General features: G+C 42.8%; 1 protein-coding gene across 5 annotated transcripts; it reads left to right on the top strand.

Moving 5' to 3' along the window:
- The first annotated feature begins 498 nt into the window (after positions 1 to 498).
- On the top strand, positions 499 to 23,915 carry mrtfba (myocardin related transcription factor Ba). 5 transcript variants are annotated; one of them, XM_026179072.1, is made up of 17 exons: positions 499 to 735; positions 8,334 to 8,415; positions 9,883 to 10,116; positions 15,922 to 15,987; positions 16,133 to 16,188; positions 16,288 to 16,363; positions 16,572 to 16,733; positions 16,843 to 17,006; positions 17,096 to 17,224; positions 18,117 to 18,364; positions 18,947 to 19,118; positions 20,208 to 21,215; positions 21,398 to 21,505; positions 21,608 to 21,757; positions 21,850 to 21,984; positions 22,159 to 22,219; positions 23,369 to 23,915. In XM_026179072.1, the coding sequence occupies exons 3-17, from the start codon at positions 9,954 to 9,956 to the stop codon at positions 23,860 to 23,862; spliced, it is 3,192 nt and encodes a 1,063-aa protein (XP_026034857.1). In that variant the 5' UTR covers positions 499 to 735; positions 8,334 to 8,415; positions 9,883 to 9,953; the 3' UTR covers positions 23,863 to 23,915. The 5 variants fall into 5 exon arrangements, with proteins under 5 accessions (XP_026034857.1, XP_026034856.1, XP_026034858.1 ...); XM_026179071.1 differs by having other exon boundaries at positions 9,879 to 10,116; XM_026179073.1 differs by lacking the exon at positions 499 to 735 and adding an exon at positions 774 to 881 and having other exon boundaries at positions 9,879 to 10,116.
- The last annotated feature ends 279 nt before the right edge of the window (positions 23,916 to 24,194 follow it).

The following is a 24,194-nucleotide window of genomic DNA, read 5'->3' as shown; positions in this document are numbered from 1 at the left end:
TTTAAAATGATATCAGTATATGTACAAGTAACCCCTCTATGCTAAATGCTGTTGGCTCTGTGTCATGTGAGTGATCAGAACTCGGGGACATGACTCTTTGAGCACAGATGCCCCACCCAATAGTTTATACACTTTCTGCTTGTGAGGGGCAGGAATCAGAATAAAGCTGGTTTTCCACGACAATGGGGCCATTCTAAATCATGTACAGTGATAATTATCTTGTGCCCATGACTTGTTTATTAAAAAAATATCACAATGTGCACTTCAGATCTGATTTCAGCTCTTCACAGTGCAGGTCTACACTGTGGAAAGTTATGCAACATATTCAAAACATACCAAAGGACTAAAGTCACGTTTTATGTTTGTTTCTTTTTCTTTTTGTTCGTTTTGCTCTCGTTGACATAGGTTTCCATTACGTATCCATTATATTGCAATCGTCTGTACTTTGAAGGAGAAATTCCGGTTTTTAAGGAGTGACCGTGCTGCCCAGTGAAGAGGACCACCCTTCTCCCCTGCCGACCTCTCCCGAGCTTCCTGTCCGACAACGTCATTACGTCACTCTGCATCCGAACCTAGACCAGTCGCAGCCATTTTAGTCCGCGAAATAAACTTCAATCTCAGAGCTAGACGAATAAAAAAAAACTGAATACTTAGCATAATTCCGTTGACGCAATTTGGATACCTCGTTGCAGACCACGGCTCGGATGGATTCGCTTTTCAAGTCGTCATATTTCGGTAAGAGCACAAACCCGGGGCGGCGCTGTCTTGTTTTTAGCATGTTAGCCCATGTTAGCTGGAGCGAGCTAACTGGAGAAAATGTTAGGAGGTTGTTGTTGAGGAGCATTCGTGATGTGCAGACCTAGACAGCAGAGCGTGGCTTGGTAAGGAAAGCATGGACAAGGCTCATTTGACTGTAACTTGATGTGTATTTATTCCCTTTCCTAGAAATGACAGTCATGAAAGCGCTTCATTATATTTTATGTTCGTCGCTGTCTGTAACTCACTCCCCTGTCAGATTTAAAGTAGTTATCCAGCCTTAGCTTAACCCACACCCACTCGCCTCTGCGATAACAGCCCAGCCGTCTCACTCAATAACACTCCCTCGGGAAAATCTATTATTGCTGCTTAAACAGACTAGCCTTTTGTGAGTATGGTGTTTGTGCAAGGTGTGTGTTTATTTCAGCCATTTCCTTCTAGCTAACTGCGGATACTGTCTGAATTGCAAGGCATGGCATACAGTGTGTTAGTGAGCCGACAGGCCAATTTCTCAAGTAATACTGTCGCAGTGTACTGAGTCTCCTGGCTTACTGAAACACCGGCATGTTCTCTTCCAGCCTTCCTAGTCTAATGAAGTGAAAAAACAAATAGAAGTAAAATAAAAATGTCTAGAGGTTGTGGTGCAGCAAATCCAAACAGCCTGTGTGTGAGTCATGCAGACTGGCAGGAAGCGTTTATTCAGAGGCGGCTCTGTCGAGTCAGCGTGTCACTGTAAAGTGTGAATTATTCACGTTATCTTAAACATTGTGCATATGGTTGCATGGGAACGGAAATATACGGAGGCTGTAGGTTATTTTTTCTGCCTTTTAGTGTAGGGTTAGTTTGCAACAGTACTGCGGTTTCCAGTATTGCGGTGCTTGTCATGCAAAATAGAACAGGCCAAAGAAGCAGCCCAATGCGCTGGGAAATTAGGGGCTTTTATAAATCCTCCGAGTCGCAGTTTTAATTTTGCTTAGGTGTCACCACACTGAAACTTTTAGTGTGGTTTACCTGGTCTGTTTGTACGGGTTCTTTCTTATTTCTCTTCTTCTTTTGAAGGGGATCTTTTGAGCAAAGTCCCCTAAGGCAGCCAGGAAGGAAACGACACCACATGTGTGTCTGTGGGAAACAAGAGCAGAGCAGCGACTGTGGCTGAATGAGGCAGGGTGATGACATAATTCCTGTCTTATCTTTGGTTAAAAGCAGACATTTTTGTCCTGCAAGACCTGGTCTATTGAAGGCTCAGAAATCTGCAGACTCAAACTGCTCAAAAGCGGCTCTCATGTACGCCCTACACATTGTTCTGTTGTTTGAGCTGAAGCTGAGCTGTGTTTCATACTGAAGAATAGCATGCTGTGACTTAAAAAAAAAAAAAAAAAGAGTACTTGATTTTCTTTTTGTTGCTGTGCCATGCCAAACAGGCATGTCCTAAACAGGACTACATGACATGGCAGTTCATCAGAGGGGATGTTCAGTCTGTGCGTTTTTCTATGAAGACAGTGTGGACACTAGGTCTCAGAATTTCAGTTATCTCAGGCTGTTTAAGAGAATGGGTGTGTGTGGCTGCCTTATCACTGGGATTCTCTACAGGGCTATTTGTAAGGTGGCCCATGACCTTCTCTTCAGACATGTTTGCAACGGCTGTGGGTACATATCTCTGTGGCTGCAGCGATGCCTGCAAAGCTATTGTGATTGTAAACCACTTTCCATTGCTTTTAATATTGTATAAATTGTTTTATTGTTTTACCTCTAGAATCCTGCTCTCTGCTTAAGAAATGTTGTCCTTTTTTTTTTTCTATATAGGCCTTTTTCTCTCAAGACAATCAAGACACTTTTCCCGGTAAAATGCCATAAATTATGTCACCTGTATGGCACGAGTGTAGCCTGTTTTTTTTATTTTTTATTTTTATAAGGCAGTGAAAGAGAAAGAAGAGCCTAAGGCAGCAGGCACACCCACATTCTGTCATCAGCCTGGACACCTTTGTTGACTTGACTGATCTTCCTTTGTCACGCTGCAGATAATCGGACACAGATAAAACCTGAAGCCAGTGTTAGTTTAGTTAATCTTAAAATCCTCTGTGGCTCGTTTGGCTTTAGCTGAGAACACCGCACTGTGCTAACATCTCCAGTCAGCATTGATAATGTAGAGAAATGCCTCCGAATCACCATCTGAAATCTGTTTGACTTTTCAGAAGTCTCACCAGGAGGACGTTTATTTTTAGCTCTAGTTTAGCAAGCGCAATGATCTAAGGATGGCATAGTCATTCATAGTAGGGCTGGGCCATATTATACCGTTCACGGTAATACCGGTATAATGTTAGGCAACGATAGGAAAATGAAATATCGCGATAGAATATGAGTAAAACGCGCATGCGCAGTGCCTTTGTTTTCATACGCACATGGCCGATTGTTGAGTGAAACAGATGAACCAGAATTGGTTTGTAAAAATGGTGCAACTTCAGTGATGTGGAACTGGTTTGGTGTTTGTCCGTCAGATACACGACAAAGCACATTTTTTTGCAGAACATGCAAGCGGCCGTCGTTATTGTCGTATTTGTCGGACTAAGATGCTCTTAAATCTGGGAGTAATCTGGGTCCTAAACTCCGTATTCTTCAGGTCAAACGAACACTGCAGCATCACTGAGAGTTAAAAACTGTCTAAATTCTTTCATCTTTAATAAAACAATCAGCATTGCTGCTTTACCAGGTGTAATTATGAAGTTTAACTTCCAGGCATCCATGAAAACAGAATTTATTACATTTAACGGAGTTAGAAGTTAGCAGGAAGCTAGCGGAAGTTAGCTCGCTAGTTTCGCTAGTTACCTAAGCATGATATTGCATGTTCTGACTGAGAGATTTCTGAAAAAATTCAAACTTACAGCTCTGCTATCACTTCCAACATAAATGAAGACAGGAAACTAAACAGCAGTGACGTTTGTAGGGTTACTGAAGTTGGGCTAGTTGGTATATAATGATGTGCTACGTGATCGCTAGCGACACAGCTATATTAGCATAACATAAACAGTGAAGCTGGAGGACGAACACTAACACTTTTCCTAGAGCTGGGCGATATGAGATTTTTTCATATCACGATATGTTTTTTTCATTTCAGGCGATAACGATATCTATCACGATATAAGCCAAATAACTATATTTGTAAGATTTAAATGTGCCGTTGCTCACAAGTAAAATGTGAAATAATCAGCAGCTTGTTTTTATTTAAATATTTATTTCCCATAATAAGTTCAACAGGGTAGATGTACTTAAGGAACATGAGACTTTTTCAGATAAATAAAGGCAAATATTGCAAACTACACAAAAGGCAGCCGCTAAAGCGTTTAAGTTTCAAAATAGAACAAATGAAACAGACTAAATTGTCAATTCCACTTAGAAACAAAATATTAATTCTAAAAATAAATCTTAGTTTGTTTTACAGAAGAACAGACAAAACTGACTAACTTTTGTCAGTATCAAATAAACTGAGAACTAAAAGGAAATTCTCAATCTCTCCTTATTGTATAGCTTAGCTTTTCAAACAGTTACTTTAGTCTGACAAAAGCCGAATGACGAATTAGCGCTTCCAGTCAGAGACTGAGGCTACGTCCACACGTACACGGGTATTTTTGAAAACTGAGATTTTTCGTTTTAAAAAATAATCCCGTCCACACATAAAGGCAGAAATGAAGGAAAACACTGCTATGAACATGCCAAAGCAGCAGGTGGCGCTAGATTCCTAACCGTGCAGAAATGTTGGCCAATCAGAAGTCTAGAAGCCTCGGTGGGAAAAAGTAAACAAAGCTGGGGCATAGAAGCAGAACCGAGTCGTATGTGTGGAGGGACAGTAACTGTGTGTATATGTAAGCATTTAAACACTGCAGAGAGTAGAATTAACAGTAACAGTATTGTAGAAATTCATTTCACCGAAACAATAACGTGGCGCAGTGTGACACATGCACCAGTTTATTGTATTTCCAGACTTGCTTTCGGCACAATTTACAGTGCACGCTACTCTGTTTTTTGTCAGACTTGAAATAGCCAAAATACCTTCACACTACGGAACTTCTATGGCTCTTCCGTTCGACAATCTCTCCGGCGTTGGAACCATCATCTGTTTTCTCTTCGGTCACGCTCATTTCCTCCATTACGCGCTGGCTCCATTACCCGCTGGCTGCTTCCCAAACAAACACGTGCGGCTTGGCACTTGCACTGTACGTAACAAGTCACGCGACGTGACGCTGCGGCTGTGATTGGTTCGGCTCTGCGCTACTGAATTTGGATCGGCTGACCCTTTTTTTTTTTTAAGAGGACAAGAGCGGCGAGGTCTATCGCGATAGCTTAATTTCTCTATCGAGTAAAAGTTATATCGCGATACATATCGTTATCGTTCTATCGCCCAGCTCTAACTTTTCCACTTATAAAAGTTAACGTTAAGGTTCCTGATAGTTAGAGACAAATGCAATCGCATGGCAGGATGCTGTAAACGGACCAAACTTCAGTCAGGAGAACAACTGAGATAATCCATCCACAATACGAGGTCAGTCATTAATATACTGCAACAACATGGGAATAGAGCAGCTGCCAGAGAATTCAACATTAATGAATCAATGGTACAGAAGTGGAGGAAGCAAGAAGAATGAGTTTAATAAAGTTTGATTTATCTGACTGCTTTGTTTCGCTTAATGTGCCTTATAATCCCGTGCACCTTATGGTCCGAAAAATGCGTACTGCACACTGCAGTTTAATGTTGCAAAGCACCTCTTTTTAACTTCAGTGGATATTATACATGGTTATGCTCAGGATATGTCAGCCCATTTCTACTGGAAATGCCTTTTGGTTAAACTTTCAGCAAGGAATTTGCATTTGCACTGTTACATTTTTATAAAGCTTTAATGTACATAAAAACCAGCTTCTTGTTTAAGTGAAAATAAATGGAAGGTTGTCTTTTTGCGCTAGTAATGTTGTGGAGTTGTATTTTGTCTCGCATCAATTATATCGTCAGTTATATCGTTATCGCAAATTTTCAAATATATATCGTGATAAATATTTTTGGCCATATCGCCCTGCTCTAATTCATAGGCTGTTATTTCCATGGTACCTCGGCTGAGCTCCAAATACTTTGAAAACCCCTTTCGCTGTCTTCATCCCTACCTATGCAAATACTTAAAGTTAACTTGACTGTGTTCGTCGTCATCGCCCTGTACAGGCATTTTTTTTTTTTTTTAAATTTTGTCGTTGAAAGGGAAATTCCTCAAAATAAGACATTGTAACAATAATTGTATCTGAACTGGTTTGAAATGGATGTTTGCACATGTGCGCCGCAGCCCTGAACGTTCGTAAATACTGCATAATGGTGCTGCGTGTGAGAAGAGAAAAATCTGATGCAGGCAAATCAACCATTAAATGGTCTTTGTCCAAAACAAATGCAAAGTTAAAGTACACGTGAGCACGGCAGTGGTAGTTGTTCGGTGAATTCCCGCCTGCTCATGTCTTACCCGGGCAGCTCCCTCCTGTACTTGTCTTGAGGTGACCATCTCGTGTTGTGCGCTACATATGAAGACGACAGCAGTCGGTGTGCTAACCCGGTTCTTGCATCATTGTTCAGAATTCCCGTGTGAAAAGTGTTTATCTTTTCAGCCACTGCCATCTGTAAATATCAACGAGCCTAGCATTAACTCAAACTGATGTATTGTACATTCGTAGTCTGTACAGTGTTTGTGCAGGATCCAAAGAAGAGCTTTGAGTGTCCTTCAAGAAGCCTGGAGAACTGTTCCTGGAAAAAGAGAGTTCGGCCTGTGCAGTAGAACAAATATTGACTTTCAAGCTCACTGGAATTTTAAAAATAGTTTTAGCCTCCTATAATCTATTCAATTTGTTACTGCACCCATTTCCCATTTTCCTATCATGATATAGAGAAGTGAGGCGTTGCTCAAGATCTTATTTTGCACATTACAGTAGAGAAAACTGGATGACAAATGTGTGCTGACAGGGAAGCGAAGGGTGTCCTTGTTTATGTGTTTGTGATTGCACCGAACAGTGGTCTGTGTCTGTAACACGCCCACGGGCAGAATCATAAACAGTAAAATATACATGCAGCTTCTGCATCTGGAAGGTGAAGCCAGTCGTGCGGCACATCTATTACCTGTGTGAATGAGTAGCGACCGCTCACTCGCTAATGTTAAGCACCCTTTTGTTTCTAGAGGTGTGTTTGTGCGCATTACCCTTTGATGAGGAATGTGCGGCTTGTTGCCTCGTGCCATTAAAAGAACAGAGGGCACAGCAACATGCTGCGCCTGCCGTCTGGATCTGCTCTTTGATTCTGCGAGGGGGACCACCGATGTTTATCCCACAAAACCTCTTCAGCTGCGACAGTTGTTGGGCCCTTCCTCTCTCTTTCACTTCCTCCTTTCTCGCACTCACTTGTTCGCTCAACATGTACTCGCACATGTCACGGAGGTCTGGCTGCTGGAATGCTGCACTGCTGTTCTCTCCTGCCGTTCACTCTTGTGATACGAAATCCATCTAGCTTCATTTTTATAGTCTGACCGATGTGAGTTTTTGAAGTGAAGTTGTTGAACAGGCTAAAATATGCTAAACTGCATTTGTTACTGCTGTTAGGGAGGAACCCGCATCAACAAGATAACTGGCAATCTTACTGTAATGCACAAACGTGATGTGGCACACAGGTGCTTAAAGGTTGTTGTATTAAGATCTTGTCATACTGCTTAGCAGCCACACAGCAATAGGCTAAAATAACCAACTTTTAGCATTTATGCACGTAGAATACCTTTTTATAAAAGCTTCATTTTCACTGCACAAACACTCCATACAGAAGCACGGGTATGTACATGGGCATGCAGTATGAGAAATGTGGCACAAGGCCATTATCTTTCCAGAGTGTCAGTGAATTGATGCATGAGTCTTATCCTAATTAAGTTATCTACTTTGCACACATCTCAGAGAGGATTAAAAGCTTCTTTGTGTGGCTGATTGATTCCTTTTCTCTGCCTCATGCTGCAGTATGATGCTGCACTACAGCTGCAGTTTCTGTTGTCTTTGTATAGACGATCATAGTGTGCATGTTTTCCGTGCAACCTTTGAACGTGATTTTTCAGACCCAGATGAAGCTTTGAGTGTCGGCCGCATCCATTGCAGCATTTTGAAGTGGTGCTTACTACTTTTATTCGCCGCACCTTTTAAAGCAGCATCACAGTGGCACCATGTTTTGCAGATCGGATTTCTCATTAGGTTCAAGTAGTTGTTTCTCAGTGTGGTTTCTCTTGCCCCTCTATTATGTTAAACTCTGGTTTGGTGGTCTGAAAACACGCTAATATTCAGCCACCGCTTTTCAGAAATAAAGGAAAATAAAGCTTACTGCTTTTTTTTTTCTTCTTTAAATGTAACAGCCATTATGACTAGACAGAAACAGAAGAGACTTTTAGTGAAACAGGCTTAGCACTGAATGTGGTGTAGGATTATACACTGACTGTCCAGTGTCACTGAGTCATCTGAAAAAAAGGAAAACATGCTGCACTTGTGAGTTTCATTCTCATGATGTTTGTTTTTCTCTCTCCTTCCAGATTCGACTCAATGGCTTAGTGTGACTCTTCACAGCAACTAGCCAAGACTTCTTTCTCCGTCCCTTGTCTGCTGCTTCCTCAGGTAGGAATGGTCCCATCAACAGCTGATATACAGTTACCACCCAAGGCGATGGTTTTCTTTGCATCGGCGTCCCAGCTGTGTGCCAGCAAGCTAACAGACAAACTGCATTTGTTTTAACGTAGTGTGGGAACAAGCATCCATCCATCCATTTTTCTTGATCACTTCTCTATTTCAAGGCTGTTTTTGTTTACGTGGCAGTTTTTGCGTTTAAGTCTGGTCTTTTGGACAGACTGGAGGGATAACCGGTCCAGGAGTGTGTCGTCCATCCAGAGGATGAGACTCACTGGAAATGCACTGGAGTATGTCGCCCTGTTGCTTTTTGTTCCAAAGTACTTGGTAATTTAAATTGCAAACTTAAAAAAGTAGGCTTGTGTCTCTCTTTAGACGCATGCACCCTTCTTAGAAAATGTCTGACCTCTACAGTCACTGTGTGAAACACTGTTTCTGCAGTTTTACCACAGAAAGCCATTGAGGTTACACTGCTGAACTTCAAGGCCCGAATTGTCGCTGAACCAGGTTGTTTTAATAGCACATAATCATCATATAAGAGGCAGTGAGTGGTGATGGATTAGAAACCAAAGTTTTGGCGACTGGGGTGAATTTTGTAGTGGTTGCAGCAGTTAACATGGACCAACTGAGAATAAATGTCAAGTTAACTGGCAATGACTCCCCTGTTAGTACTTAATACCAGATTAATGGAGCTGCAGACTCTTGATGTTGGTCTGTGAAACTGGCACAGATCTTAAAGGAAAACAGTGTAGTGGAGCGCTGCGAGAGCAGAGACTTATAAATGAAAACTGATTTCAAGTCCAAGCATTTGTTGCATGTCTTATGGTGCTGCAGACTCTGTGGTCTGTGTGATGCCTTTGACACTTGAGGGGAGAAAAGAAAGATGCAATAGGAACAGGGTGCTTCTCAGCCAAAAGCAGCACATCAGGATGGTTATTAAAGAGTGCTTAGGTCCAGGAATGGATAGATTTGGGTGCTGCTGGAGAGCGATAAATGGCTCAGACCGAGCAGACTGTTGGGACGCCATGGATACTAAACTGTTTGTGTTGCTCCCCGAAATGTTTCCGTTCCCTCCGTTTGAAACCACCACAACGACGTCATGCTCCGGATTATGAAGCCTGTCGGAACAGAGAGAACATTCATGCACAAATTGGCGTTGTTTCTCTTGAGCAGCGGTTTGAAGTGATTATTCAGTATAATAGCCAACCCAGCTGGCTTAATGAATAATTTGGGCTGTGACTGAGCTGTTCCAGATGGCTGAAATGAAATGCCACCCTTAGCATTTCACCAGTTGGGTGAAGCAGTCATACCAACAGGATGATGATGCTCGTTATTCTGAATTAGCGTTATTTTCGAGGAGCCCACAAAGTATCGTTGAGTGACGCATTCCTCCTGTTGAGGAAGGATTTTAACTGATACTCCTCTTTCTCTTCTTTCCTGTTGCTCTTACACAGGTAGCAGGGAGACATTACACACAGGGACGGTGATCCGTTGGTTGCCTCAGAGCCTCCCCAACCTCCTGAGGCAGGATGGAGCCCCAGGCTTCCCAGAGGCAGTTAGGAGCAGAGGGGGATTGCGAGATGTCAAATCTACTGGTGCCCAGTCCCCAGAGCGAGGCTGTGACCCATGAGATGGAGGAGCTGTCGCTGCAGCCCACACAGAGCCTGCCTCCGCTCAGTGAACGCAAAAATGGTGAGGATACACTGCTGCCACACAACCTCCACAGTTCATCTCTGTTGGCTTCCCACACTTCCTGTCTCTGCTGCAGCACAAACTGAGTGACATTATTTAAAAAGCAGTGAAAAACGGAGAAAAGTGATATGTGTAAATCCCTCTTTCTGTGTTATTCTCTAAGGTGTTAGAGAATAACAAGCATTATTATCAGCTACATGCATACAGATAAAACACAGACAAAATAGTTTCGTAGATAAAATCAGCAGAAACCGTGTAAACTGAAGATGCCAAATACTGTATTTGAAGATTGCATGCGTTGATAGCGCACACACTGTCCAATAATGTAAATACAAAGATGTGCAGTCACTAACTGCCACTCTATTAGCCAATCACGCTTCAGTCCTCAACTCCTGATTCCTCCACCAGCTCTGCTTCTAAATCCTCATAGTGTCAGTGTTGTTTTGGCATCCACATGGGACTGAATATGACACTGATGGATGGCTATGCAAATACCAGGCTTTGGGAGCGGGTTCGGTTCACCGCCAGCTTCTAATCGTGGCTTAGACTGGCGTATGGAGACCAGTTAAGCCATTCAGTCCAGTCACTGCGGTATTGATCATGATTCCCAAGAAAATCTTAATTCGTCAGATGCAAGTCAACAAATGCTGCAGTGGGTTTTAATCAAAGCTGCTCCAGACTGGATTTAACACGTTCTGGGTGACTGTAGGATTTCGCAGGAGAAACGGCTTGACTGCGGAAAATTTCTGTGGAATGTCAACAGTAGTAGCACCCACTCATCATCTCGGCTTTTGTCATTTCCCCTCCAGTGAGAAAACATACCTCATACTTTCCACCCTCTGAGCCCTCCACAGCACTTTGCCAACCGCAGAGTCCCTCCTCTCATATTGGCTTTTATCATGCAGGTGTTAATCTGTCTGCCATCAGACGGCTCTGAGTCTTAAGCTGTGGCGAGCTCAGAGAGTCTGGAGGGAGAGGAGGAGAATTACAGCACCACTATCAGCAGGATGGAGTTTGGAGATTAAGGGTTTTGAGGTTGTTTTGACAAAGATTAGGAGTCTGAAAAGGAAGTAGCCTAAAAATTGAAGTTGGTAAGCAGAAGTTTATATGCAAACAAATAATAAGAATAAAACGAATCTCCACCAAGCTGTTGATTTTCTTTTTATGTTTGCAAATTGTGAGTTCTACCTATAATTAGCTTTGAGTAACTGACTTCTCTGAACAGGAAGTCCATCTCACTTGAGGTGTTTATTTTTGGAATTCGCGGTTTTAAGAAATGGACCAGAACGGGTGATAGACGCGTATCGCACGTGTTCTCTAGCCAAGTGTAGCGCTGGCTGATCTCTTGCAACTCACAAACTTTTCTGTCTCTGTTTGGATGTCACATGACAGGCTGACGTGCCTAAGCATGAGTAATACAGAAATGCACGACTGTTTCATGGCTGGATGGTCTGTCACGTGGGCAGCTCACAAGCCTCTCAGAAACAGGGTAACGGTGTGTTAATCAGTGTCAGATTTCAGGCCCTCTGCTGTGGAACCAGTTTGGATACAGGAAACAGACACCAGCTCTACTTTTTTTTGATAAAGCTTATAATTAGGCCTGTTTCGGGTGACTCTGAACCCTCCCTTAGTTGTTCTGAAAAAGGCCTGGGCTGCTGGGGACTTCCCATAATGCACTGAGTGTTTCTTCTTAAGTTACCTTTTCACACTCTGTGTTTATCAGTAGTTATTATTGATCTCCGGCTCTCTTCTAAGATGTGAAGTTTGTCCTGCCACCCTGTACAGGGTTTTGGTAGAAGAGATGGTGTGGACGTGTCTGACTGATTTTAATCGAGTATTTTATGAAATTATTGTTTATCAGACTGAGAGCAAGTAAAGAAATAAATACAGGCCACGTTTCCACAAATACAAATGACTTCTCTCTTTTAGGATCACATGTCGAAGCTTATATATAGATCATGTAAAATAGTTTGAAGCCCACAGGGAGGGAAACTTGTAAATAACTCATGAAAGAATGAAGTTACGTTGAAACCAAGCACACCATTGTTTTTCTTGTGACATTGCCAATAAGTTTGATGTGTCACATGACCCTCTTCCTATTGAAAAAAACAAAAGTTGTATCCAAGATGGCCGACTTCTAAACCACCCATCTTGAGGAGTTTGCCCCCTCACATATACTAATGTGCCACAAACAGGACTTTAATATCACCAACCATTCCCATTTTATTACGTGTATCCATATAAATGGCCCACCCTGTATAATCTTTATTTATGATGGGTTTCATTAGGATGTTATCATTACTCATTTAATACTGTCCAAATAAATACACAGCGGTGGTTAGGAGTGCTTTTGACAAACTGCTGAGCTCACCAGCAACACTTTCCATTTCAGCGTCATATTAAGCAGCTGTCAGGGTGTTTGCTAATGTGCGCCTCTGCCAGCGGCTGTGTAATCTCCCTACTGTTAAATTTATTAACAACTGTGAGCAATTAATTGTCTCAGGACGGCTCACACTAACTCAAAGACACTCCGAGCAGGCTGCACTGTTACACAGCCACAAAGGACCAAAGTGCTATACAGAATAATACACGAAAGACATAAAACGAGAAGGACAATAGAACAAAAGTAAAATTAAAACATCTCACAAGGTGTCAAAGGTGGGTTTAAAAAACTATTGAGAGGAGGCCCGTCTAATGTGCAAAGGCAAATTGTTCCACATTTTAGGAGCTGCAGCCGGGAAGCAATCAGTATGCCTGATTCATACAGAATACTGGAACTTATCAGAGACTCTGTGATAAAGACCTTATCTTTTACTCCACCCTGGTTGTCTCCACTTCCTCCGTACTCTGAAACACTTGCACTGTCCAGCATTCAAATATTTTAACAGTAACCATGCTGTTTTTTTCCTGTCTCATTTCTCCTTATCTCACAAGTTTGCTTTCAGTGTCTGATTGCTGCAGATTGTTATTAGGAAAACTTTAAAGAAGGGCTTAAAATCAAAAGGTGTCCTGAGTTGTAAACGTTTAAGTAGTTATCTTTTAATTTCTTTTAGTTTAGCAAATCTGAGCAGAGAGGCTGCACTGAAGGCGCAGGCAAAGCAAACGCTTTACAAAGGCAGTCAAACCTGCTGTGTCTCCAAAGTGTTTTTTCGTTAGTCTGCTTACACATAATCTCTAATATATATTGTGTGTGGTACTGGTACTGGTTTAACAACACTCATTTCTTTTACTTCCTTATTTCTGTGTGAGCGCATAAACGCCTCATTCATATCCACAGTTTCCCTTCACACTGCTGAGGTCACAGGTCATCGTGTGTTTGTCAGTCTGAGCGCCGTTTCCCGGAGGAATTCGGGGACGTTGTTTACTGGAAGTCTTAACTGAATCACCTTAAGCATACATGTCTCCACCGAAACCTGGCTCGCAGTGTTTACAGAGCGCAGCGAGAGTCCACGTTACTGATTTATTTATTTTTTTTATTTTTTTGAATCGGCAATTATTTCTGTAAATTTTTGACCGGAGCTGCGTTGCCTTTAATACCAGTTTCGTCTGTAAAATGGGCATCAGTTATGAAAGCGATTGGCGGTAAACAGATGGGAAAGACAAAATATTGGTGAGGCAGCTGTTTCCTGTTGTGTTGTAGGAGTTTGTATTTCACAGTAATTTTGACGTGTCCCTTCCTGTGAATACAGAAGTAACTGTACTTGTGCCCGGTGCTTAATCTGTGGGCATTTGCAACTCCCACTCAGTGTATACGTCCCTGTGTGACTGTCTCTTAATGAAATCCCATTAAAGCTGTGTGCTGGTGTTTCTGAGAGAAGCGGTTTCTGCTGAGCATGCAGTTGTTGCTGCCTTTTTACGTTCAGTGTCTTGCAGCGCTGAGTCAGCAACTGCTTTGAAACTCTAAGAAACAGTGCAGTCTGGTGTAGGGTTCCAACTAAACTTTATTTTTAAGACCGGCTAATCTGCAAATTTTCTTCAATTAGTCGACGATTATCTCAATAACTCTAATCTCTGCTCCCTTTGGGCAAACCTCCTGTTCCAGGCTCCACCTGCTGAAGTCTGCCCACCTGTGAAATCACCCTGTTGTCTCGACTCACAGCAAATTCAAATAATGACCCAGGAAACATGAATTTTAAAATAATCAGCTGTGTTTTTAACATTGCTCGATAAGACCGTCAGAATAAAAATGAAATGGCTAATATTTTTATTTAATACAAATTAAAGTCCTCATAGTATTTAAACAAAAAATAATGTGCAGATAGGAAAGTAAAAATGGCTGCTGCCCATAAGCTCAAATAAAGCTTCCAATTCAATCAAAAAGATTTTATTTTCTAGTCCAAAATAACAAGTTTCCAAAGTTTACAGATTAATTGGACGTGCTCTGGAGTGAGGCCTGCTCTTATCTTTGAGACGATGTTCCCAGCTGCTGATAACAATGCTCTCTGTCGTGACTTCAGCCATTTGAGAGGTGCAGATTCTTTTCGAGTGCCCCTGTTTAATGCTTTACTATCATATTTCACTCATTAGCTAACAAAACTGACTCGTGTTGGCTTAGCAAACATTCTGAGAAGCTTCCTACAGGTAAGCTAACATAAACATTACTGTACAAACAGCAGCATAAACGAGGTATCAACGCTGCGCGCTCTAAAACTGCGCCGTTCAGTGATGACATCACAGCCCCAGTATGCGGCATTTAAATGCTTGTAATGAAGCAGCATCAATGCTTTGCACTCTGCATTTAACTTTGTTTTCTGTGCTTCTACATGGGGGGGGGGAAACCAAACTTTTATTTTTTATTTTTAACATTTTCTTCCATCCTCCTGTTTCGCGCTCCGTTCTTCTTCATTAGTGTTGAGTGCAGTCTTAGCAGGCGATATAGGTGATACTGCTCCTGTAGTGTATTGCAGTTACAAAAACACTTTTACGTCTTATGATGTGTCGACGATACAGACGAGGCAAACAAACTCATCTCAAATTGGTTTCAGTGAAAATGGGAGTAGTGGGAGTAGAGGTGGAGGAGGGGTTAAAGGCTCTGTAGCATAAACATCCCACTGTGGGAGGACAAGCTCTTTGGATGGTCTTATTACTCCGTGGTCGAGAGGATTTGACTGGCTTTCAGCTTTTAAACAAAGGTGAATAAATGGTTGATAGAATATCTCTAAACACATGATGCCATTATTAATATTCCTGTCCATGATTTTTCATGTAGTTTAGAACATTTCAACAAAATAATGAAACAAAATGTTGTGTATTGAGTCGTGAGTGTCTTTGTCTGTGTGTCTTTGCTTAGCTAAGAGATAGCTGTGCTTTAGATCTTCACACTGCAGGCTGTCAGTGATGAGTTATGACAGGGCAATTTTTATTGCCTCCCATCCCTCAGCAGCGACTGTTACAGTCACGATTTGAGTCTTACCAGGCAGATTTGAGGAGTGAAGTAACAAAACAATAACAGGGTTTTAGGTTCAATCGCCTAAAACGGCAGAATTCTAATACCTGGGAGAGACTCGCCACGCTAGCGTGCACCTCTTTGTTTAACCCCGTTTGTAAAGATGTGATCAGCTGCAGAGCATTTAGCGTGAAAGTCTGCACAGTCATCCTAAACATGAAAATATACGTAACGTCAGCACGATGAGTACACTATGAGTTGCATTAGTGAGACATTTTTCTCGTCATCTTTTGGGTTTTCTGTGTTTGTCTTCCCTATTTTATTTCCTCGCTTTCGTAGTTCTCATTAAGCATCAAGCAAGGTTTCTCATCTTTTTCTCTACATAGCAGTTAAATTTGCTTTTCCATGTTTGCTTTCAGTGCTGCAGCTGAGACTCCAGCAGAGGCGAACCCGGGAGCAGCTGGTGGACCAGGGCATTATGCCACGTGAGTAACTGCAACAGCTATTGTGGCGTGGGTGGGAAATAATAACAAAGTGGTACCCTGGTTCATACTGATAACTCAGGAGACATTTAAAAAAATTATGATAATAATTTGTGAATAAAGTAGATGAAAATGTTTTGTATTGCAGCTTTGAAGAGTCCGGCAGCTTTCCACGGGCAGATTCGCAGCTTGGAGAGAGCCCGGGTAAGTTTATGGGGAAAAAACTACATAAATGTAAACTTGAGTTGTTAGTAACAGTAAAATTTAAGTAATTAACTGATCTGTGTCTGCCTTCCTCTCCAGACTGAGAATTTTCTCAAACATAAGATCCGCAGTCGTCCAGAAAGAGCAGAGCTGGTCAGGATGCACATCCTGCAAGGTTCTAATAATTGCCTATTTCACAATGCACAAACTTCTTTTTTTTAACAATGCTTTAAGTATTGTTTCCTGTGGTGCTTTAAAGTGTTGAAATAGAAAGACTGATGTCATATTTAAGCAAGAAAGGATGTATTTTTAACTTGATGTTAGAGCATTTAGCTGATTTGATTTATGACTGATTGTATAACAATTTTTATTGTCGTCCCCAGAGACCGGAGCAGAACCTTCACTACAGGCCACTCAGATGAAACTGAAGAGAGCCCGACTAGCAGACAACCTCAACGAGAAGATCGCCCAGCGACCAGGCCCAATGGAGCTGGTGGAGAAAAACATTTTGCCGGTGGATTCCAGCGTTAAACAAGCCATCATCGGTGAGAACACATGATTTTAGTTTACGTTTAAATTCATCGGTACAAAAAGATGTCTTTGTTTGATCCTTTGAATAATGATAAAAGATTTGTAATTTTTACTATCTTTCAGTGGGCCAGGTGAATTATCCAAAGGTTCTTGAGGAAGACAGCAACGACGCTTTGTCCCCGGAGCAACCGGCCAGCCAGGAGTCCCAGAGCTCTGCACCCTCACCGGTGGAGAGCAGAGCACCAGAGACGCCCTCTCCAGTAGCACTGCCCAGCACCATCCTGCAGGTCAGCTGGAGGCCCAGACTGTTGTTATTTAACGACAGTGACATTGGAGGTTTTAAGTGTGTCTCCCTCCACCCATTATTTCTTTGCAGCCCGTCCCAAAAACAGACTTCATGAAAGTAATCGCCACCAATGAGCCGCCTGCCAGCCACCCAGCTGTCACCCTCACTCATCCAGTCGCTACAGTTGTACCTCCAAAACCAGCCCCAACACTGGTGAAAGTAAGCACAACGCATCTGTTTCCATTTTCTGCTTTTCTAAGATAAGATAAGAGATAAGATAGAACTTTATTAATCCCTCGGGTGGGTTCCTCTGGGAAATTCGATTTCCAAAAAAGCACAGCAACGACCGAAGTTACAGTTACAGAATTGTTATATATATACACACACACACACACACACACACACACACACACACACACACACACACACACACACACACACACACATATATATATATATATATATATATATATATATATATATATATATATATATATATATATATATATACACATATATACACATACATATATATATATATATATATATATACACATATATATATATATATACACATATATATATATATATACACATATATATATATATACACATATATATATATATATACACATATATATATATATATATATATATATATATGTGTATATATATATATATGTGTGTATATATATATATATATATATATGTGTATATATATATATATATATATATATATGTGTATATATATATATATATATATATATGTATATATATATATATATATATATATATATATATATATATATATATATATATATATATATATACAGAAACAAATATAAATAAATTATACAAAGGGGATAAATAGAATAAATAGGAATAAAAAATAAAAATACAAGTGAATTGCACATTTCAAGTATTGAGTCTATTGCACTGTTGACTATTTACAAAAAGTATTGCACAAGGTATTGTACAGTGAGGTGAAGAGGCACTACAGCTTAGTTGTTCCCCCCTCCTTTGTCCTCCTGTTTCCCCCTGGAGGGGAGAGACTGTTGTTGAGTTTAACACATGTTAATACTTTTTCCCTCCACGTTTGCTTCCACCAAAGCAAAGTCAGCAGAAAGCTCCCTCAGAGAAGAGTCGCAGTAAGAAGGGCAAGGAGCCGAAGCCGAGGGTGAAAAAGCTTAAGTACCACCAGTATGTTCCCCCAGACCAGAAGCAGGAGGCCAGCGAAGCACCCATGGACTCCTCATACGCCCGGTTACTGCAGCAACAGCAGCTGTTTCTCCAGCTGCAGATCCTCAGCCAGCAGCAGCAGCATTACAACTACCAAACTATATTACCAGCACCGCTCAAGTACGTGTGCAAAGCAAATTACAAATACTAGCCCCGCCCCCCCCGTGTTAACATTGAAACCAGTGTTATTCTGCAGTTTTATTTCTACCTGTACTTCAGACGGGTTTCTTTCTATTTTTGTGTTTCTAAACTAGTTTGGCTTGCTTGACATTTGATTTTTAATTATGAAACAAAGCCAAATATTGTTGTTTTCAACAACACAGAGAGGCAGAGCGCCAATAACAGGCTTGTGCCTAATCATATTGATAACTAACAGGATGTTGATGAACCAGCTGCTGTTTTCGTGAAAGTCCTGGCAGCAGCGGTGTAGCAAAGCTGTCTTTGAAATCGCTGTTGGCCTGTGATTTGGTTGACTGGTGTTGTTAGTGAGGCAAGAGGAACAGGATGGATGGACTGTTTGAACCCATTTCCTCTCCTTGTTTTCTTCTTTCTGCCTTTCTTCTCTCTATAACAACACCGTCCCTCTCTCCCACCTCCACTTCCTCTTTTTTTGTTTCATATTCCTGTAATTCAGAAAGGATTTCCTTAAAAAAACAATCACCTCATCTTTGTTTGTCTTTTCCCCTCCCCCCTCTGCTGCAGACCTGTGGCAGAGGGTCAGAATAACGGTGGGAGTACACTGCCAACTTCTATTGTGGTGTCTTTGCCCACTGCACCTCCCCCTGCTGCTCTGCCTTCAGCAATGGCCCGGCCAAACAACTCGCTGTCCAACCGCAAACCCGGTGTCCTGCCTGCCAACCTGGAAGAGATGAAGGTATTTGTTCAAAATCACATTCCCAGGCACTTTGGAAATTTCTGTTTAACTGACCCAGAGAAAAATAACATAGACAAAAGTACTGGATGACTACTCCTTAATCTTTGAATTCTTTTTTTTTTTTCAGTCCCATTGCTGCAGGTGTCACCTAGCTATGCATTTAGCCTTTATAGATGTTTGTGAAAAAACTGGGCCTTCTAAAGAACTGACTGAATTGAAGTGTTTTGCTATAATAAGATGCAACCCTGCAACAAGCCACAAAGTGTCAGACCATGTAAAGTTACAGAGCAGATGTAAAAGTCTGGCTTGTTTGGCAGAGGAAGTCCTAGCCTCCTCTGGCATTAACATCAGCACAAAAACGGTGCACCGTGAGCTTCCTGACACAGGTTTGCTTGGCAGCTCCTGTGGGTGCGATCTTTGTTGAATCGTTAAAAACTTAACATCATGTAAAGTTGCAGAGTGCCGATGCACAAAGTGTGTAAAGTTGTGCTCTGCTGACTCAGTAACTACAGCGTTCCAAACATTAACATCAGCACAAAAACTGTACACTGCAGTTTCACAGCTCCTGTAGGTGTCCGTGCCACAGTACTTACGTCTGTAGGAAAGACTCTGTGCTGAAGTGTGGTATTTGCTTTATTACAGTGTTATTAGAGAAGATTAATGGCACTATGTTGCCTGCGCACTAAATCAGAAACTCCAACCTGAAGCAGCGTGTCTTCGCACAAAGCCTGAAAACTGCAGCACGTATGAAGTCAGGTGTTTGTGGCTGGTATTTGTTGGTTTTATGATGGCTCATCATGAGTCATACAAGATATGATGTGCTTTAGACGTGCTGTTTGGTGGATTGTTGTCCCTTTAAGCACAGCCAACATGTTTCCACATTTTTCCGCGTCTTAATGCAAAGCCAACCATCTGCTGTCTCCAGCTACAAATTTAACAAACACACATAAATTATGTTAATCTTTTTTTCTCTTCTAATTCTTGGCAATAAAATGAGCACATTTCCAAAGAGAGTGAACTGCTCCTGTAAAAATAGACTACTAAAGTCTAAAATCTGATGCTGACGCGATCCTCCTTTTGTCTTCCCAGGTGGCCGAGCTGAAACTAGAGCTGAAGCTTCGTGGCCTCCCAGTGTCGGGAACAAAGACGGATCTGATAGAAAGACTGAAGCCTTTCCAGGACAATCCCAGCACCACTGCTGCTGCCAGCATCCCCACTCCTGCCACTACTACCCTATCTGCCATCCCCATGGAGGTTACCACAACTACCACACCTGCTGTAGTCCCAGTCCAGCAGGTGGCTCCAGAGAGCATGAGCTCTACGCCGCCTGTCTCACCTGTTCCTTTTGATCTCTCCGCCCTCCAGCAGGATGTAGGGATGTCTGAAATTCAAATGCTGACCTCGTTAGGGCCACAGTCCTCACAGTCTTTCAAAGTCCCAGAGGAAAAGGACAGAAGGCTCCACGAGAAGGAGCGGCAGATAGAAGAGCTGATGAGGAAGCTGGAGCAGGAGCAGAAGCTGGTGGAGGTGCTGAAGATGCAACTGGAAGTGGAGAAGAGAGGTCAGGGTGACTCTGCCTCTATGTCCCCCAAGATCGCTCCAGGAGCTGCTGTGAACTCTGTTCCTCCTGTCCTCAACTCTAACCTGGTGAAAGTCGAAGGTGCAGTCCTGTCAAATTGTTCATCGACTGCTGCTATCCCAAGCTCAATCCTGGGTTCACAGGCACTCTCAGCACCCGTGGCAGGAGTGGTGAAGTTGGAGGATGTGACCGTTTCTTCTGGCAAGCCGCTGCAGACCCAAACCAAGCTCATCACACAAATCCAGGCCCCAGGTCAGCCTCAAGTAACCAGCAGCCCACAGCTCCTCTCGCAGTCCCAGAAAAGTCCCAAACTCCGAGCCCAGCCACAGTCCCAGCCCACACCCCCCAGCCTGCAGCAGTTCTTCATCAGCCACTCGGGTGGTGTTTCCCAGGTGTTGGGTCAGCCTCGGACTTTGTTGACAGCAACTGGCCAAGCTGGAACACAGATCCTCCTTCCAGTGTCACTGCCCAACAACGCTGCTGCAATCCAGCTGCCAAGCACCACCGTCAGCCTGCAGGTGAGTGAGCCAGTGGCGTAGCATGGCAGAGGGTGTCACAGAGTAAGTGCGTGTTGATCTACTATAAACTCATCTTGGCATTATTAATGATAATCTTAATATAAAACCTAGAAAGAACCATCTCGACTCATCCTCTGTAAAGTTGAGGTCTTAAGGTCTCGCATGTCTTTCCTCTGCACTAGCCTGTTCTCCAGGCCACAGTCTCAAACCCAGGCCTGGTCCATTCCTCAGTCCCTCAGCTGCAGACCACCAAGGTGGAGATGGCACCCAGCCAGCAGCCGCTGCTACAAGTGAGTCACGTCTCATTAGTAGTTCCAGTTAGCTCTACACAAAAGCCTCAAAGACCTGTGATGCACAGAGGTCTGATGTCAGACTCTCTCATGTCTTGGCAGACTCTGACTATGTGCAATAACACTGCTGGCTTGGAGAACCAGAGTAGACCTGAGATGAATCCCCAGTGCTTTTTGAGAAGCTCCCCAGAGAATAAGCTCTCTCCACGAGCATCACCCAACCATCAAATCTCCAACGGGCCCCTCAATAAGGTGTCTGTCAGGAATTCAGCATTTTTCTGAACTTAACTCTTCAGATCTTCACATATTTCTCTGATTTGATCTTTTCTCTGTCATCTTTGCAGCCTTCCTCTCCTCAGCCCACCTTCATCTTCCAGCCCACCTCCCTGGTTCCCCAGCCTCCTAAGACCAGAGAGCCTCCCCGCTATGAGGAGGCCATCAAACAGAGCCGCAGCCTTCACATCAACAACGTTTCACAGGTTAGATGAAAACAAGCCACAGCTGACACACACACTACTGAAACTGATGTGTGCAGAGTACAGAGAAGCATAAAAAACGTAGGCGTATACTTCCAGTTTTTCCAGCCTTGAGCAGCTTTTTCGTTTTTGGTTACAAAGCGTCGAGTCTCTTAACGTCCTTAAATGTCTTTTCAGGTTCCCACAGCAACCAGCCAGCAAATGGACGACCTGTTTGACATCCTTATAGAGAGCGGAGGTAAGTTGGTGCACACTGACGGTGCAAAGAAAAACGTTCTGTTCAGTGTGAAGAAGTTTAAAAAGCCCCAAGTGTCAGAGAAACGGTGAATAAGCTGCTGTGTGGGCAGATTCGAGCTGATTGTGGCTGATCTGATATCAGCCTTTTGGATATTATGTATAACAGAGACCATGTACTGTGTAAACTGCAGACTGCCAAAAGGGGTTACTTTTACTCAAGTAATTTGGAAATGTGAATTTGACTTTTTCTGCATTGATGAGTCATAAAATGCTCCGATCGTCCTCACACTGCCGACTAATAAAAAGCGAGAGACTCTGAATTCACCATGACAGGGACTTCTATAAAAGCTTCTAGGAGTTGTTTTTAAGGTTAATGAGACGAGATTAGAAGGGACCTTCGTGGAGGCTTTCCTCCTTTAAAAATAAACCTCCTCAATAAATTAGAGATGCACATCCCTAAAAACCCACTTCACAAAGCACCACTGCTATTCTGCTTGTGAGTGACACACAATCTTGAAAGAAGTGAAGAAGAACCTAAAGAGAGCACTAACGCAGCCACACCCACCTCCATAACTTCTCTGAAATCTTTGTTGGCGTGTCCAACTAAAAACTCTGTGCAAGTGTTCAAAGCTGACAACTCCAGAACAAAGTTGTGTGACATGTGAGAGTCACATGTTACTCTTTTAACTGTGAAGCGCTCGTTTTCAGAGGGGCAAAGGCTCGGTGCTGCTTTGCTACATGAGTGTGTGGATGCCTTGTGAGCATTAAAGGAACAAATCATTTAAAACTGTAATTTGAGGGAGAGGATCAGGGAAAGAGTCTGTATCCTGAAGCTTAGGAGAGATTGACTGATGCAATAAGACGATAACTTAAAGCACACGAGCTGATCAATGATCAAAGAAGGAAACTCATCCTTTGAAATGGCTGTTTTTTTTTTTTCAGCAAGTTATTGACCCATAAGTAAGCCTCATAACTGGCTTAAAGGATGTGATTTATTTCTACAGCCTGAACTCTTTTTAAAAACCGATACGATCTAAGATCACTTTATAAATGAGTTCTTTTTTTAGATCCACTGTGGACAAACTAACATGTTTAAATATGTCAGTTTTTAATCTGCATCCTTATTTGATCTTTGTTTTCCCGCCTGCAGAAATCACTCCATTTATCCATCAGAACTCACCGGTGTCTCACCCCAAGACTCTCCCTGTCACAGCCAGCATCACCACCCTTCCAGTCAACACCGTCCTGTCCAGACCGCCCCCGCAGGTCCAGGTAGCCCCTCCTTCCATGCTTGTGAACCCGTGCTTGCCCGGTCTATCGTCCCTGGCCACAGACAATCAGCTGGAAGCCTTTCTAGAGGGGACGCTGGCCGAGACGCCGTCTGCGTCAGACCCTCGCACGCAGGGCATGATGGAGGAGCTGCAGGCCCAGCTCATGGACCAGCAGCCCTTCTCACCCATGGACACGTCAGAGCTGTCTTTCTGCGATTCCTCCTCGTCCTCACTCAACATGGGCCTGTCAGACCCGGCCCTGGACAACATGGAGTGGCTGGACCTCACCATGCCGCCGGGTCCTGGCGGGATGCTGACACCACTGGGGATCCCAACGGACTTCCTGGATACACATGACCTGCACTGGGACTGATGGAGGCTTTGATGATGAAGATGGAGAAGTGTGAAAGATGGATGGATGGATGAAGGGAAAGCTTCAGAGATTTTAAATAAAAAAAGAATAGTAATAATAATACATAAAAGGAGAAAACATGGCCTTTAAGTGCCATACCACTCTTACCAGTACATCCATACCATCTGTAATATTCCCACTACTCTAGAGGAAGAGAGGCTGATCCGAGCAGAACTACAAGCAGGAGTTTGCACAGCTTTAGGAGAGAGTCCCGTAACGGCTCGGCGGCCTGGAAAGCGTCCGCCGAAAGGTGACTGCGGTCACGCTGCGCTGCAATAAAGGGATTTTTAATC

The sequence above is a fragment of the Astatotilapia calliptera genome, chromosome 8, assembly GCF_900246225.1.
Source record: "Astatotilapia calliptera chromosome 8, fAstCal1.2, whole genome shotgun sequence".
In the NCBI taxonomy this organism is placed as follows: Eukaryota; Metazoa; Chordata; class Actinopteri; order Cichliformes; family Cichlidae; genus Astatotilapia; species Astatotilapia calliptera.
The sequence above is the reverse complement of the archived record's forward strand: the minus strand, read 5'-3'. Positions and strand labels throughout refer to the sequence as shown.